The sequence below is a fragment of the Cervus elaphus genome, chromosome 9 (genome assembly GCF_910594005.1).
Source record: "Cervus elaphus chromosome 9, mCerEla1.1, whole genome shotgun sequence".
In the NCBI taxonomy this organism is placed as follows: Eukaryota; Metazoa; Chordata; class Mammalia; order Artiodactyla; family Cervidae; genus Cervus; species Cervus elaphus.
In genome coordinates this window covers 10,937,786-10,951,871 of record NC_057823.1, presented here as the reverse complement: position 1 = coordinate 10,951,871, position 14,086 = coordinate 10,937,786, and the positions used below count along the sequence as shown (strand labels likewise).

General features: G+C 41.2%; 2 protein-coding genes across 2 annotated transcripts; one reads left to right on the top strand and one right to left on the bottom strand.

The window, feature by feature from the left end:
- Window positions 1–625: 625 nt before the first annotated feature.
- Window positions 626–1,575, top strand: LOC122700883 (olfactory receptor 10H4-like). Its single transcript, XM_043913913.1, has one exon. It carries the CDS (start codon window positions 646–648, stop codon window positions 1,573–1,575), a length of 930 nt encoding a protein of 309 aa, XP_043769848.1. The 5' UTR covers window positions 626–645.
- A 9,651-nt stretch (window positions 1,576–11,226) lies between these two features.
- LOC122700908 (olfactory receptor 10H2-like) lies at window positions 11,227–12,177 on the bottom strand. The gene has a single exon (XM_043913941.1). It carries the CDS (start codon window positions 12,175–12,177, stop codon window positions 11,227–11,229), a length of 951 nt encoding a protein of 316 aa, XP_043769876.1.
- Between the last annotated feature and the right edge of the window lie 1,909 nt (window positions 12,178–14,086).

Genomic DNA, 14,086 nt, shown 5'->3' with positions numbered 1-14,086 from the left:
TTACCTTCACAGACAAAAAAATAAGACTGAACAAAATATTAATAGATTAATTAATGTGTACTCTGCTTAGTCACTCAGTCATGGCTGACTCTTTGTGACCCCATGGATTGTAGCCCACCAGGCTCCTCTATCCATGGGGATTCTCCAAGCAAGAATTCTGGAGTAGGTTACCATGCTCTCCTCCAGGGGATTTTCCCAACCCAGGGATCAAACCCAGGTCTCCCATACTGCAGGCAGATTCTTTACTATCTGAGCCACCAGAGAAACCAAAAATTAATCAATAATAATCTCTTAATATTATTTGTACTTCATCATTTATCCATACCACAATCAAAATCTTCTCTATTTTCTTAAAAATACAACTAGCTTATCTAAATCAGTATCTGATCCTGTACCCAATATTGCATATTATTGTTATGTCCCCTGAATTTCTCCTTATCCTTTTCTTGATCCTGGCTTATTGATGAGACCAGACCAATTGTTCTGTGGAATGATTCACCTTGAATTTGTCTGATTGCTTCCTTGTGGTGTCATTTAACTAGTTCTTCCATCCTCTGAATGTGATCAATCTGTTTTAACCATTGTGCTTTCATTCTGTTTCTGATCTCACCAGATGCAGCATTCTTGTCTAATCAAAACTATAGCATGATGTCTGAATTCATCCTCATTGGCTTCTCCAACTTCCCTCAGCATCTCCTGCCTGCCTTCTTCCTGCTGTACCTGCTGATGTACCTGTTCACGCTGCTGGGGAACCTGCTCATCATGGCCACCGTCTGGAGGGAGCACAGCCTCCACACCCCCATGTACCTCTTCCTGTGTGCCCTCTCCATCTCCGAGATCCTGTTCACTGTTGCCATCACTCCTTACATGCTGGTTCACATGCTGTCCACCCATCACTCCATCACCTTTGTGGCCTGTGCCAGCCAGATGTTCTTCTCCTTTACGTTTGGCTTCACCCACTCCTTCCTGCTCATGATCATGGGCTATGACCGCTACGTGGCCATCTGCCACCCCCTGCGCTACAACGTGCTCATGAGCCCCCGTGACTGTGCCCGCCTTGTGTCCTGCTGCTGGGCTGGTGGCTCAGTCATGGGGATGATGGTGACCCTGATCATTTTTCACCTCACCTTCTGTAGGTCTAAGGAGATACACCATTTTTTCTGCCATGTGCTTTCCCTCTTGAAGTTGGCCTGTGGGAAGGAGACAGCCTCTGTCACCATGGGTGTGATCATGATTTGTGTTACAGCCCTGATGGGGTGCTTATTCCTAATCTTTCTCTCCTATGTCTTCATCGTGGCTGCCATCTTGAGGATCCCCTCTGCTGAGGGCCGGCACAAGACCTTCTCCACCTGTGTCTCCCACCTCACCATAGTTGTCGTGCACTACGGTTTTGCCTCCCTCATCTACCTCAAGCCCAAAGGCGCCCATTCCATGGACAATAACACTCTGCTGGCCACCACCTACACAGTCTTCACCCCCGTTCTTAGCCCCATCATTTTCAGCCTCAGGAATAAAGAGCTGAAGAATACCATAAAGAGAAGCTTCTGCAGAACCTTCTGTCCCCTAAGTTCCTGATGGCAAGTTTGAAAGAAGGGTTGGAAATAATAATGTCTGTCTTTATAATACTTTTTTAATGATTCTGGTCTGTAAAATACCCACACTCCATAGAAGTTTGGTGCATACTAGCTTTATTTATCTCAAATTTTTCTCCCTCTTGCATTCTCTCAAGCCATCCTAGTCTCCTATTTATACCCAGTGAGATTAACTCCATCTCGTTATCTGTGCCTAAGAATGTGTTCTCTATCTATAGGCAGGAGGGAAGCACCACATGGATGTGTCAGGACCCTGATGCACATGATTCTTTTTGAATGGATTAGCAAGAGAAGATATTATTTTCCCATCCCCCAAAATAAGAATAAAATAAACAAAACACAATAAGAAATGCCACCAGAATTGGATCTTTTCCATATGTCAAGGACCATGTCTAGTGTTTTATCGTCATTATTATTTAAATCATAAGAAATGCACAAAAGAAAATAAAGCATTTGTTTCCAAGAAAAAGTGATTTGCTCCTTCATCTTGGCCTCTCCCCCTTGGTTTATGATTCTTTTAATATGCTTCTGAACTTGGCTTACTAGTATTTTGTTGAGATTACTTGAATTTATATTTATCAAGGATATTGGCCAGTAATTTTCTATTCTAGTATTGTTGTTATCTGACTTTGGTACAATGGCAAAGCTGGCATTGTTAATGAGTTTGGAAGTATCCCCTCTTCAACTTTTTGGAAGAGTTTGAAAATGATTGGCATTGATCCTTTGGTAACATTTACCTGTGAAATCATTTGGTTCTGGGCTTTTCTTTGTTGCAAAATTTTTGATTGCTTGTTCAATTTCTTTACTTGTTATTGATCTGTTCACATTTTCTAATTCTCATGAGTCAGTCTTGGTAGGTTTTATGTTTGTAGGAATTTATCATCTCTTCTAGGTTGTCCAATTTGTTGGTGTATAATTGCTCGTAATAGTCTCTTCTGTTTTTTGCATTTCTATGGTATCAGTTTTAATGTCTGCATTTACATTTTTTATTTTATTTGAGCCTTCTTTTTGCTCCTAAGTAGTCTAGTAAACTTTTGTCAATTTTGTTTATCTTTTCAAAGAGCCGACTCTCAGTTTCATTGATCTTTTCTATTGTTTTTCTAATCTATGTTTTATTTGTTTCTGCTTTGATTTCTTTTTAGTTCCTCCCTTCTACTAATTTGGGGCTTTGTCTGTTCTTTTGCTAGTTCTTTGAGATGTAAAGTTCAGGTGTTCATTTGGGATCTTTCTTTCTCTATTATTGTAGTGTTTATCACAATAAACTTCTCTCTTAGAACTACTTTTGCTGTATTCCAAGTTGTGTTGTGTTGTTATCCATTTTCATTCACCTCAAGATAATTTTTAATTTTTCTTTTGGTTTCTTTATTGACCCAACAGTTGTTTAACAAACTAATCTCTAGGACTGAACAGCTTCACAGAGGAATTCAACCAAATATATAAGGAAGAATTAATACCTATCCTTCTCAAAATACTGCAAAAAAAGTAAAGAGGATGGAACACTCCCAAATTCATCCTATGAGGCCATCATTACCCTGATACCAAAACCAGATAAAATCACTACAAGGAAAAAAGAAAGTTACAGGTCAATATCCCTGATGATATAGATGAAAATCCTCAAAAATATTAGCAAACCAAATTTAACAATTTATAAAAAGGATTATACATAACTATCAAGTTGGACTAATTCCAGGGATGCAAAGATGGTTCAATATCCACACACCAACCAGTGTGATACACCACATAGACAAAAGAGAGGATACAAATCACATGATTATCTCATTAGTAGCAGAAAAAATTGACAAAGTTCAACATTCATTCATGATAAAAACTTTCATCAAAGTTGGTATAGAAGGAACATATCTCAACATAATGAAGACCATTTGAACAGTCCCACTGCTGACATTTTAACTGAATGAAAAGTTGAAAACTATTCCTCTAAAATCAGAATCAGGACAAGGATGCCCACTCTTGCCACCTCTATTTGACATAATATTGGAAATCCTAAATACAGCAATCAGATAAGGAAAAGATATAGAAGCATCCAAAGTGGAAAAGAAAAGATTTCTCGATTTGCAGATGATATGTCACTATGTATACAGAAAATCCTAAAATCACCACTTTAAAAAAAAATCACAACTAGTAAGTGAATTCAGTAAATTTGTAACTCATAAGACTAATATACAGAAATCTGTTGCTTTTCTTTATCCCAAAATCAAAAAGAATAAAATACCTGGGAATAAACTTAACCAAAGAGGTAAGTGACCTTTTCTCTGAAAACTATAAAGCACTCATGAAAAAAACTGAAGATGCAACCAAAAAATTGAAAGTTATCCCATGTTCATGGGTAGAAGAATAATATTGTTATAAAGTCTATACTACCAAAAGCAATCTACAATATACAATGGAGAAACAACAATCCAAGAAAACTGGACAATTACATGTAAAACAATGAGATTAAAACATTCTCAAACACTATATTAAAAATCAATAATGGGTTAAATGTCTTTATGTAAAATCTGAAGCCATAAAATTCTTGGTAGAAAACATAGGCAGAACACACTTTGCCCTAAATCATAGCAATATTTTCTTGGTTCAGCCTCCTACAGCAGAATAAATAAAAGAAAAATAAACAAATGGGACCTAATTAAATGTAAAAGTCTTTGCACTGCAATGGAAATCATTCAGTTCAGTTCAGTTGCTCAGTCGTGTCTGACTCTGTGACCCCATGGCATGCCAGGCCTCCCTGTCTGTCACCAACTCCTAGAGTTTACTCCAACTTTTGTCCATTGAGTCAGTGATGCCACCCGACCATCTCATCCTCTGTGATCCCCTTCTCCTCCTGTCTTCAATCTTTCCCAACATCAGGGTCTTTTCAAATGACTCAGCTCTTCACATTAGGTGGCCAAAGTATTGGAGTTTCAGCTTCAGCATCAGTCCTTCCAATGAACATTCACGACTGATTTCCTTTAGGATGGACTGGCTGGATGTCCTTGCAGTTCAAGGGACTCTCAAGAGTCTTCTCCAACCCCACAGTTCAAAAGCATCAGTTCTTTGGTGCTCAACTTTCTTTATAGTCCAGGTCTCACATCCATACATGACTACTGGAAAAACCATAGCCTTGACTAGATGGACCTTTGTTGACAAAGTAATGTCTCTGCTTTTTAATATGCTGTCTAGGTTGGTCATAACTTTCCTTTCAAGGATTAAGTGTCTTTTAATTTCATGGCTGCAGTCCCCATCTGCAGTGATTTTGGAGTCCCAAAAAATAAAGTCTACCACTGTTTCCAGTGTTTCCCCATCTATGTACCATGAAGTTATGGGCCCGGATGCCATGATCTTAGTTTTCTGAATGTTGAGTTTTAAGCCAACTTTTTCACTCTTCTCTTTCACTTTCATCAAAAGGCTCTTTAGTTCTTCTTCACTTTCTGCCATAAGGGTGGGGTCATCTGCATATCTGAGGTTATTGATATTTCTGCCAGCAATCTTGATTCCAGCTTGTGCTTCATCCAGCCCAGAGTTTCTCATGATGTACTCTGCATATAAGTTAAATAAGCAGGGTGACAATATATCGCCTTGACATACTCCTTTTCCTATTTGGAACCAGTCTGTTGTTCCATGTCCAGTTCTAACTGTTGCTTCCTGACCTGCATATACGTTTCTTAAGAGGCAGGTCAGGTGATCTGATATTCCCATCTCTTTCAGAATTTTCCACAGTTTATTGAGATGCACACAGGCAAAGGCTTTGGCATAGTCAATAAAGCAGAAATAGATGTTTTTCTGGAACTCTCTCGCTTTTTCAATGATCCAGCAGACGTTGGCAACTTGATCTCTGGTTCCTCTGCCTTTTCTAAAACCAGCTTGAACATCTGCAAGTTCATGGTTCACATATTATTGAAGCGTGGCTTGGAGAATTTTGATCATTACATTGCTAACGTGTGAGATGAGTGCAATTGTGCAATAGTTTGAAACTTCTTTGGCACTACCCTTCTTTGGAACTGGAATGAATACTGACATTTTCCAGTCCTGTGGCCTCTGCTGAGTTTTCCAAATTTGCTGGCATAGTGAGCCAGCACTTTCACAGCATCATCTTTTAGGATTTGGAAATCATTGACAAAGTAAAAAGGCAAACTAATTTGTGGGAGAAATACTTGCAAATTATATAACCAATAAGGGGTTAATATCCAAAATTTATAAATAGCTCATGCAACTCAATGTAAAAAAAGAATCCAACTCAAAATTGGCAGATGATCTGAATAGAAATTTTTCCAAAAGAGATATATTGATGACAAATTGGCAAGTGAAAAACTACTAGCATCACTAATCATCAGAGAACTGCAAATCAAAACCACAGTGAATATCACCTCACACTTGTAAGAAGAATATCATCAAAATGTCTATGAATAGTAAATGTTAGTGAGGATGTAGATAAAAGGGAACCCTAGTACACTCTTGGTGAGAATATAAGTTGGTGTAACCACTACAGAAAATGATATGGAGGTTTCTCAAAAACTAAAAATAGAAATACCACATGATCCAGCAACCTCACTGTTGAGCATATAGCCAAAGAAAGCAAAAATACTTATTTTAAAAGGTGCTTGAACCCTAATATTCATAGCAACATTATTTATAATACAATAGCTAAGATATGGGGAAACTAAGTACTACTCAACAGATATGTATATGTGTATGTGTGTATATATATATGTATATATCTGTTGAGTAGTACTTATTGAAGAAAGTAGGGAAAACCACTAGACCATTCAGCTATGATCTAAATCAAATCCCTTATGATTATATGGTGGAAGTGAGAAATAGATTTAAGGGACTAGATCTGATAGACAGAGTGCCTGATGAACTATGGACAGAGGTTCGTGACATTATACAGGAGACAGGGATCCAGACCATCCCCATGAAAAAAAAAAATGCAAAAAAGCAAAATGGCTGTCTGAGGAGGCCTTACAAATAGCTGTGAAATGAAAAGATGCTCAACATCACTCATTATTAGAGAAATGCAAATCAAAACCACAATGAGGTACCATTACACGCCAGTCAGGATGGCTGCTATCCAAAAGTCTACAAGCAATAAATGCTGGAGAGGGTGTGGAGAAAAGGGAACCCTCTTACACTGTTGGTGGGAATGCAAACTAGTACAGCCGCTATGGAAAACAGTGTGGAGATTTCTTAAAAAACTGGAAATAGAACTGCCATATGACCCAGCAATCCCACTTCTGGGCATACACACTGAGGAAACCAGATCTGAAAGAGACACGTGTACCCCAATGTTCATCGCAGCACTGTTTATAATAGCCAGGACATGGAAGCAACCTAGATGCCCATCAGCAGATGAATGGATAAGGAAGCTGTGGTACATATACACCATGGAATATTACTCAGCCATTAAAAAGAATTCATTTGAACCAGTCCTAATGAGATGGATGAAGCTGGAGCCCATTATACAGAGTGAAGTAAGCCAGAAAGATAAAGAACATTACAGCATACTAACACATATATATGGAATTTAGAAAGGTGATAACGATAACCCTATATGCAAAACAGAAAAAGAGACACAGAAATACAGAAGAGACTTTTGAACTTTGTGGGAGAATGTGAGGGTGGGATATTTCAAAAGAACAGCATGTATACTATCTATGGTGAAACAGATCACCAGCCCAGGTGGGATGCATGAGACAAGTGCTCCGGCCTGGTGCACTGGGAAGACCCAGAGGAATCGGGTGGAGAGGGAGGTGGGAGGGGGGATAGGGATTGGGAATACATGTAAATCCATGGCTGATTCATATCAATGTATGACAAAACCCACTGGAAAAAAAATAAATAAATAAAAATTAAAAAAAAATAAAAAATAATAAAAAAAAAATCAAAAAAAAAAAAAAAAAACAAATAGCTGTGAAAAGAAGAGAAGTGAAAAGCAAAGGAGAAAAGGAAAGATATTCCCATTTGAATGCAGAGTTCCAAAGAATAGCAAGGAGAGATAAGAAAGCCTTCCTCCATGATCAATGCAAAGACATAGAGGAAAACAACAGAATGGGAAAGACTAGAGATCTCTTCAAGAATCAAGCCTGGTCCCTGGTACTGAAGCTAAATCTTCTTCTTCGGAGATCAAAAATCCTACATCATTCACCAGGGAGGATCTAAGATGGCAGAGGAATAGGACAGGGAGACCACTTTCTCCCCTACAAATTCATCGAAAGAACATTTGAACGTTGAGCAAACTGCACAAAACAACTTCTGATCGCTAGCAGAGGCCATCAGGCGCCCAGAAAAGCAGTCCATTGTCTTTGAAAGGAGGTAGAACAAAATATAAAAGATAAAAAGAGAGACAAAGGAGCTAAGGATAGAGACCCGTCCCGGGAAGGGACAGTAATAGAGGAAGGTAATAGAGGAAGTTTCCAAACACCAGGAAACCCTCTCACTGATGGGTCTGGGGAAGTTTTCAAATCTCGGAGGGCAACCTAACTGGGAGGAAAAATAAATAAAACCCACAGATTACATGCCTAAAAGCAACTCCCAGCAGAAAAGTACCCCAGATGCTTGGATCTGCCACCAGCAAGTGGGGGCTGAAAGGAGAGGACCGGGCGGCATTGCTTAGGGTAAAGACCAGGCCTGAATGCCCTGAGGGCAATCAGAGGGAGCTAACATGAGATAGCAACTTAAACTGTGGGGTAGCAAGAGAGAGAGAGAAAATTAACCGATGAAAAGAACGCGAACCGAAAACACTGCCGGCCATTGGCAGAACAAAAGAAAGACTGAGCAATTCCAGAGACGAGTTAGCCGGCGGCGGACCGGCCCATCCCCCGCCAGAGGCAGGAGGCATGGGGGAGGGAAAAGGGGCAAACTCGGCCCCAGAGACAGCATCCCCTACCAAACTGCAAACAGGCTTCCAATTTCTAACCAAAGACTTCCTGAAATTCTGGATGGTTGACATCCACCGGGAGGGTCACAGCTAGAGACCAGCTCCCCAGAACAGAGATCTCTTCAAGAAAATTAGAGATACCAAAGGAACATTTCATGCAAAGATGGGTTTGATAAAGGGCAGAAATGGTATGGACCTAACAGAAGCAGAATATATTAAGAAGAGGTGGCAAGAATACACAGAAGAACTGTACAAAAAAGATCTTCATGACCCAGATACCTAGAGCCAGACATCCTGGAATGTGAAGTCAAGTGGGCTTTAGGAAGCATCACTATGAATAAAGCTAGTGGAGGTGATGGAATTCCAGTTGAGCTATTTCAAATCCTGAAAGATGGTGCTGTGAAAGTGCTGCACTCAATAGGCCAGCAAATTTGGAAAACTCAACAGTGGCCACAGGACTGGAAAAGGTCCGTTTTCATTACAATCCCTAAGAAAGGAAATGCTAAAGAATGCTCAAACTACCGCACAATTGTACTCATCTCACACACTAGTAAAGTAATGCTCAAAATTCTCCAAGCCAGGCTTCAGCAATACGTGAACTGTGACCTTCCAGATGTTCAAGCTGGATTTAGAAAAGGCAGAGGAACCAGAGATCAAACTGCCAACATCCACTGGATCATCGAAAAAGCAAGAGAGTTCCAGAAAAACATCTATTTCTGCTTTATTGACTATGCCAAAACCTTTGACTGTGTGGATCACAATAAACTGGAAAATTCTGAAAGAGATGGGAATACCAGACCACCTGACCTGCCTCTTGAGAAACCTATATGCAGGTCAGGAAGCAACAGTTAGAACTAGACATGAAACAACAGACTGGTCCCAAATAGGAAAAGGAGTATGTCAAGGCTGTATATTGTCACCCTGCTTATTTAACTTATATGCAGAATACATCATGAGAAATGCTGGAGTGGAAGAAGCACAAGCTGGAATCAAGACTGCCGGGAGAAATATCAATAACCTCAGATATGCAGATGACACCACTCTTATGGCAGAAAGTGAAGAGGAACTAAAAAACCTTTGCTGAAAGTGAAAGAGGAGAGTGAAAAAGTTGGCTTACAGCTCAACATTCAGAAAACTAAGATCATGGCATCTGGTCCCATCACTTCATGGGAAATAGATGGGGAAGCAGTGGAAACAGTGTCAGACCTTATTTTGGGGGGCTCCAAAGTCACTGCAGATGGTGATTGCAGCCATGAAATTAAAAGATGCTTACTCCTTGGAGGGAAGTTATGACCAACCTAGATAACATATTAAGATGCAGACACATAACTTTGCCAACAAAGGTCCATCTAGTCAAGGCTATGGTTTTTCCAGTAGTCATGTATGGATGTGAGAGTTGGACTGTGAAGAAAGCTGAACACCAAAAAATTGATGCTTTTGAACTGTGGTGTTGGAGAAGACTCTTGAGAGTCCCTTGGACTGCAAGGAGATCCAACCGGTCCATCCTAGAGAGGAGATCAGTCCTGGGTATTCATTGGAAGGACTGATGCTTCAAGCTGAAACTCCAGTACTTTGGCCACCTCATGCGAAGAATTGTCTCACTGGAGAAGATCCTAATGCTGGGAGAGATTGGGGGCAGGAGGAGAAGGGGACGACAGAGGATGAGATGGCTGGATGGCATCATCGACTCGATGGACATGAGTTTGAGTAGACTCTGGGAGTTGGTGATCGACAGGGAGGCCTGGCATGCTGTGATTCATGGGGTTGCAGAGTCGGACACGACTGAGTGACTGAACTGAACTGAACTGACTCTATCTTTTATCACTATCCAGCCATAGTTCCCTGACCAGAGACTGAACCCAAGCCCTGGCAGTGAAAGTGCTGAGTCCTAACCAATGGATCACCAGGGATTTCCCAGAGTTACATATTTTGATTGAGATTTGATTTGTGGAACTTCTTTGCAACCCTTTGAACTGTAGCCCACCAGGCTCCTCTGTCCCTGGTCTTCTCCAAGCAAGAATACTGGAGAGGGTTGCCATGCACTCCTCCAGGGTATCTTCCTGACCCAGGGATCAAACCTATGTCTCCTGCATTGGCTGGTGTATTCTTTACTCACTAACACCGCCTGGGAAGACCATCCATACTTAACCATACTTATGGCAATAAAGATTAATGAAGTTCTGCTACATTCTACAACATAGAAGAACCTTGAACTATGTGCTAAGTTAAAGAATCTACTCAAAGAGACCACATTGTGTATGATTCCATTTATATGAAATATCCAGAATAGGCAAAACAGACAAATCAGATAAGACATTTCCCAAGTCTGGGAGGTAAGGGCATTGGGAAGAAGTAGGAAGTGATTGATAAGAAAGGAAGGGACATAGGTTTCTTCACAGAGTGACAAAACTATTTTTAAATGATTAAGGTGACAACTGTATAACTCTATAAATATATTAAAGGCCAATTGAGTTGTGTACTTTCAATATGTGAATTATAGCTCAATAAAGCTGTTTGATTAAAATAAAAATTATCAGACACAGAGACCAAGGCAGGGGGAGGGAAAAGTTAATATTTATTGAGCACCTACTCAGTAGGTGATAGGTGCTATCACACACACACACACACACACACACACACACACACACACGCATACACACCAGTCTTTACAACAGCCATGCAGGGTAGTCATTATTAATCCCCTTTACAGATGAGGGTATGCTCATCTTTCCACCATATTCTGACCACCTCCACACCGGCCACTCAGATGCTGGAAAGATAGAGTTTGCTGAGGAAGGTCTTCTTCATGGCGTTCTTCAGCTCCTTATTCCTGAGGCTGAATATGATGGGGCTCAGGAAAGGTGTGAGGATCGTGTAGGTGATGGCTATCAAGATGTTGCCTTGCTGAGAGTGGAGACCTGTGAGCTTGACATAGATGACAGAGGCGAAGCTATAGTGCACAATGACCACAGTAAGATGAGATGCACAGGTGGAGAAGGCTTTGTGCCGTCCTTCAGCTGAAGGGATCCTCAAGATGGCGGCCACGATGAAGGTGTAAGAGAGGAGAATGAGGAGAAAGCAACTCAACAAGACCATGCTACAGACTAGGCCCACTCCCAGGGCCACTCCTGGTACTCTGTTTCCACAGGCTAACTTCACTAGCGGGGGCACATGGCAGAAGAAATGATGGACCTCATTGAGCCCACAGAAGGTGAGGTGGAAAATGGAAGATGTCACCAGCATCCCAATGAGTAAGCCACCAACCCAAGACCAGGCCACCAGGCAGGCACAGCCACGGGGGCTCATGAGCACGTTGTAGCGCAGGGGGTGGCAGATGGCCACGTATCGGTCATAGCCCATGACTGTGAGCAGGAAGGAGTGGGTGAAACCCAACATGAAGGAGAAGAACATCTGGCTGGCACAGGCCATGAAGGAGATGGAGCGGTCTGTGGAGAGCAGGTCGGCCAGCATGCGCGGGATGATGGCGAAGGTGTATAGGATCTCGGAGATGGAGAGGGCACACAGGAAGAGGTACATGGGGGTGTGGAGGCTGCCCTCGCTCCAGACGGTGGCCATGATGAGCAGGTTCCCCAGCAGCGTGAACAGGTACATCAGCAGGAAGAGCAGGAAGAAGACAGGCAGGAGATGCTGAGGGAAGGTGGAGAAGCCGATGAGGATGAATTCAGACACGGAGGTGTAGTTTAGCCCCAACATGGCAGCATACCTGCTTGAGGAGAAAGTGAAGAAGATCCAGTGGGAAGGAATTTACAGTCTCTGATGAGCCCTACCTGGGAGGACTTCCCGGAGAGGCTCCTTCACCTCTCCAAGCTATAGTTAATCCATCTGCAAAATGGTGTTCATAATAATGATCATGCATCTCAAGTGCCCTAACACACATACTGCCACATAGCAAGAACTTAATTTAAAAAATACTGATAATAACTATAAGACTACTATTATTATTATAATTAACTCCATGCAGGACCACCCCCACCATGCTTTTCTGTCTTTGAGCATGCTGGTCACGCTGTGCTTATCCCCATCTTCATGAGACCAACTCCTTTGTAAATTTGAAGGTCAGGCTACTCCCTAATTTCAACTTTCAGCTAGAAGCCAACTCTCCCCTACAACATGGAAAGGACCCAGGCTCGGTTTATTTCTCACCACCCCTCCTTCCCAGCTCACCTGGAAAAAGAGTAATATTCCTTTTTCCATAGAGCTTCTGTGGTGCTTAAATGAGGTGATGGACCTTAAAGCTCTTAGCTACTACTGCTGTGTGGTCTAACTTGCATGCGTCCCTCACAGGAGGTGGTCCTGACTGACACGACAGTAGAGTCCTGTTCTCTGAGCCCCGCTGGGCTTTCTTTCTCTGATCACTTCCCAGGGCTGTTCTCTGAAGCTCCTTGCCTCTCTTCAAGTTCTATGCCACTCTCCTATCAATAACCGTATGCTTCACGGAGAAGCCAAAACTTGGCTTCTCTCATCTCCCTCCTTGAGTGGCAACAGTCATATCTGCCCCAGCTCCATGTGAGGTCAACTCTTCTTCCAGGCACCTCCTCCATCATCTTGATGTGTTTACTATTCTTGATGTTTCAAATAAATGGAATCATACAATCAATGTGTGTGGCCTATTGATGTGGCCAAACACATCAATAGTAAACACATCAGCTGTTCTCTGTCTCCCTCTGGTTCTCTCTCACCCTCTGGCTCTCACTTTCTCTGCCACAAGGAAGCTTCATGCAAAATAAAATACTTTTAAAAACTGGAAAGTGCATTAGTGAGTGAGTGGATGAACAAAATGAGCTATATCACTACAATGGAATACCATTTATCCATACAAATGAATAAAGAACTGATACATACTACTACATGGGTGACCCTTAAAGAATTTATGCTGAGTGACTATTTACAATAGCTAGGACATGGAAGCAATCTAGCTGTCAATTGACAGATGAATGGATAAAGAAGTTGTGGTACATATATACAATGGAATATTGCACAACTATGAAAAGGGATGCATTTGAGTCAGTTCTAATGAAGTAGATGAATCTAGAGCCTATTATACAGAATGAGGTAAGTCAGAAAGAGAAGGATAAATATCATATATTAATGCATATATATGGAATATAGAAAGATAGTACTGATGATTCTACTTTTAGAGGGCAGCAGAGGAGATGCAGACATAAAGAACAGATTTTAGACACAGTGGGGGAAGGAGAGGATGCCATGATTTGAGAGAATAACATTGAAACATATACATTACTATGTGTAAAATAGATAGCCAGTGGTAATTTGCTATGTGAGGCAGGAAATGCAAATCTGGTGCTCTGTGATAACCTAGAGGGGTGAAGTGGGGAGGGAGGTACATGGAAGGTTTAAGAGAGTGGGGACATACGACTACCTAAGACTGGTTCATGTTGATGTGTGGCAGAAACCATCACAATGTTGTAAGTAATCATCCTCCAATTAACAATTAAAATTTTAAAAAAGAATTTATGCTGAGTGAAAGAGGCCTGTCACAAAAGGCCACACATCATTGTATGATTTCATTTATTTGAAATATCAAGAATAGTAAACACATCAAGATAGAAAACAGGTTAATGGTTGCCAGGGAATGAGGACA

Coding starts and splice junctions, on each gene's coding strand:
- LOC122700908 (XM_043913941.1), bottom strand. CDS start 12,177: ATGTTGGGGCTAAACTACACCTCCGTGTCTGAATTCATCCTCATCGGC.
- LOC122700883 (XM_043913913.1), top strand. CDS start 646: ATGATGTCTGAATTCATCCTCATTGGCTTCTCCAACTTCCCTCAGCAT.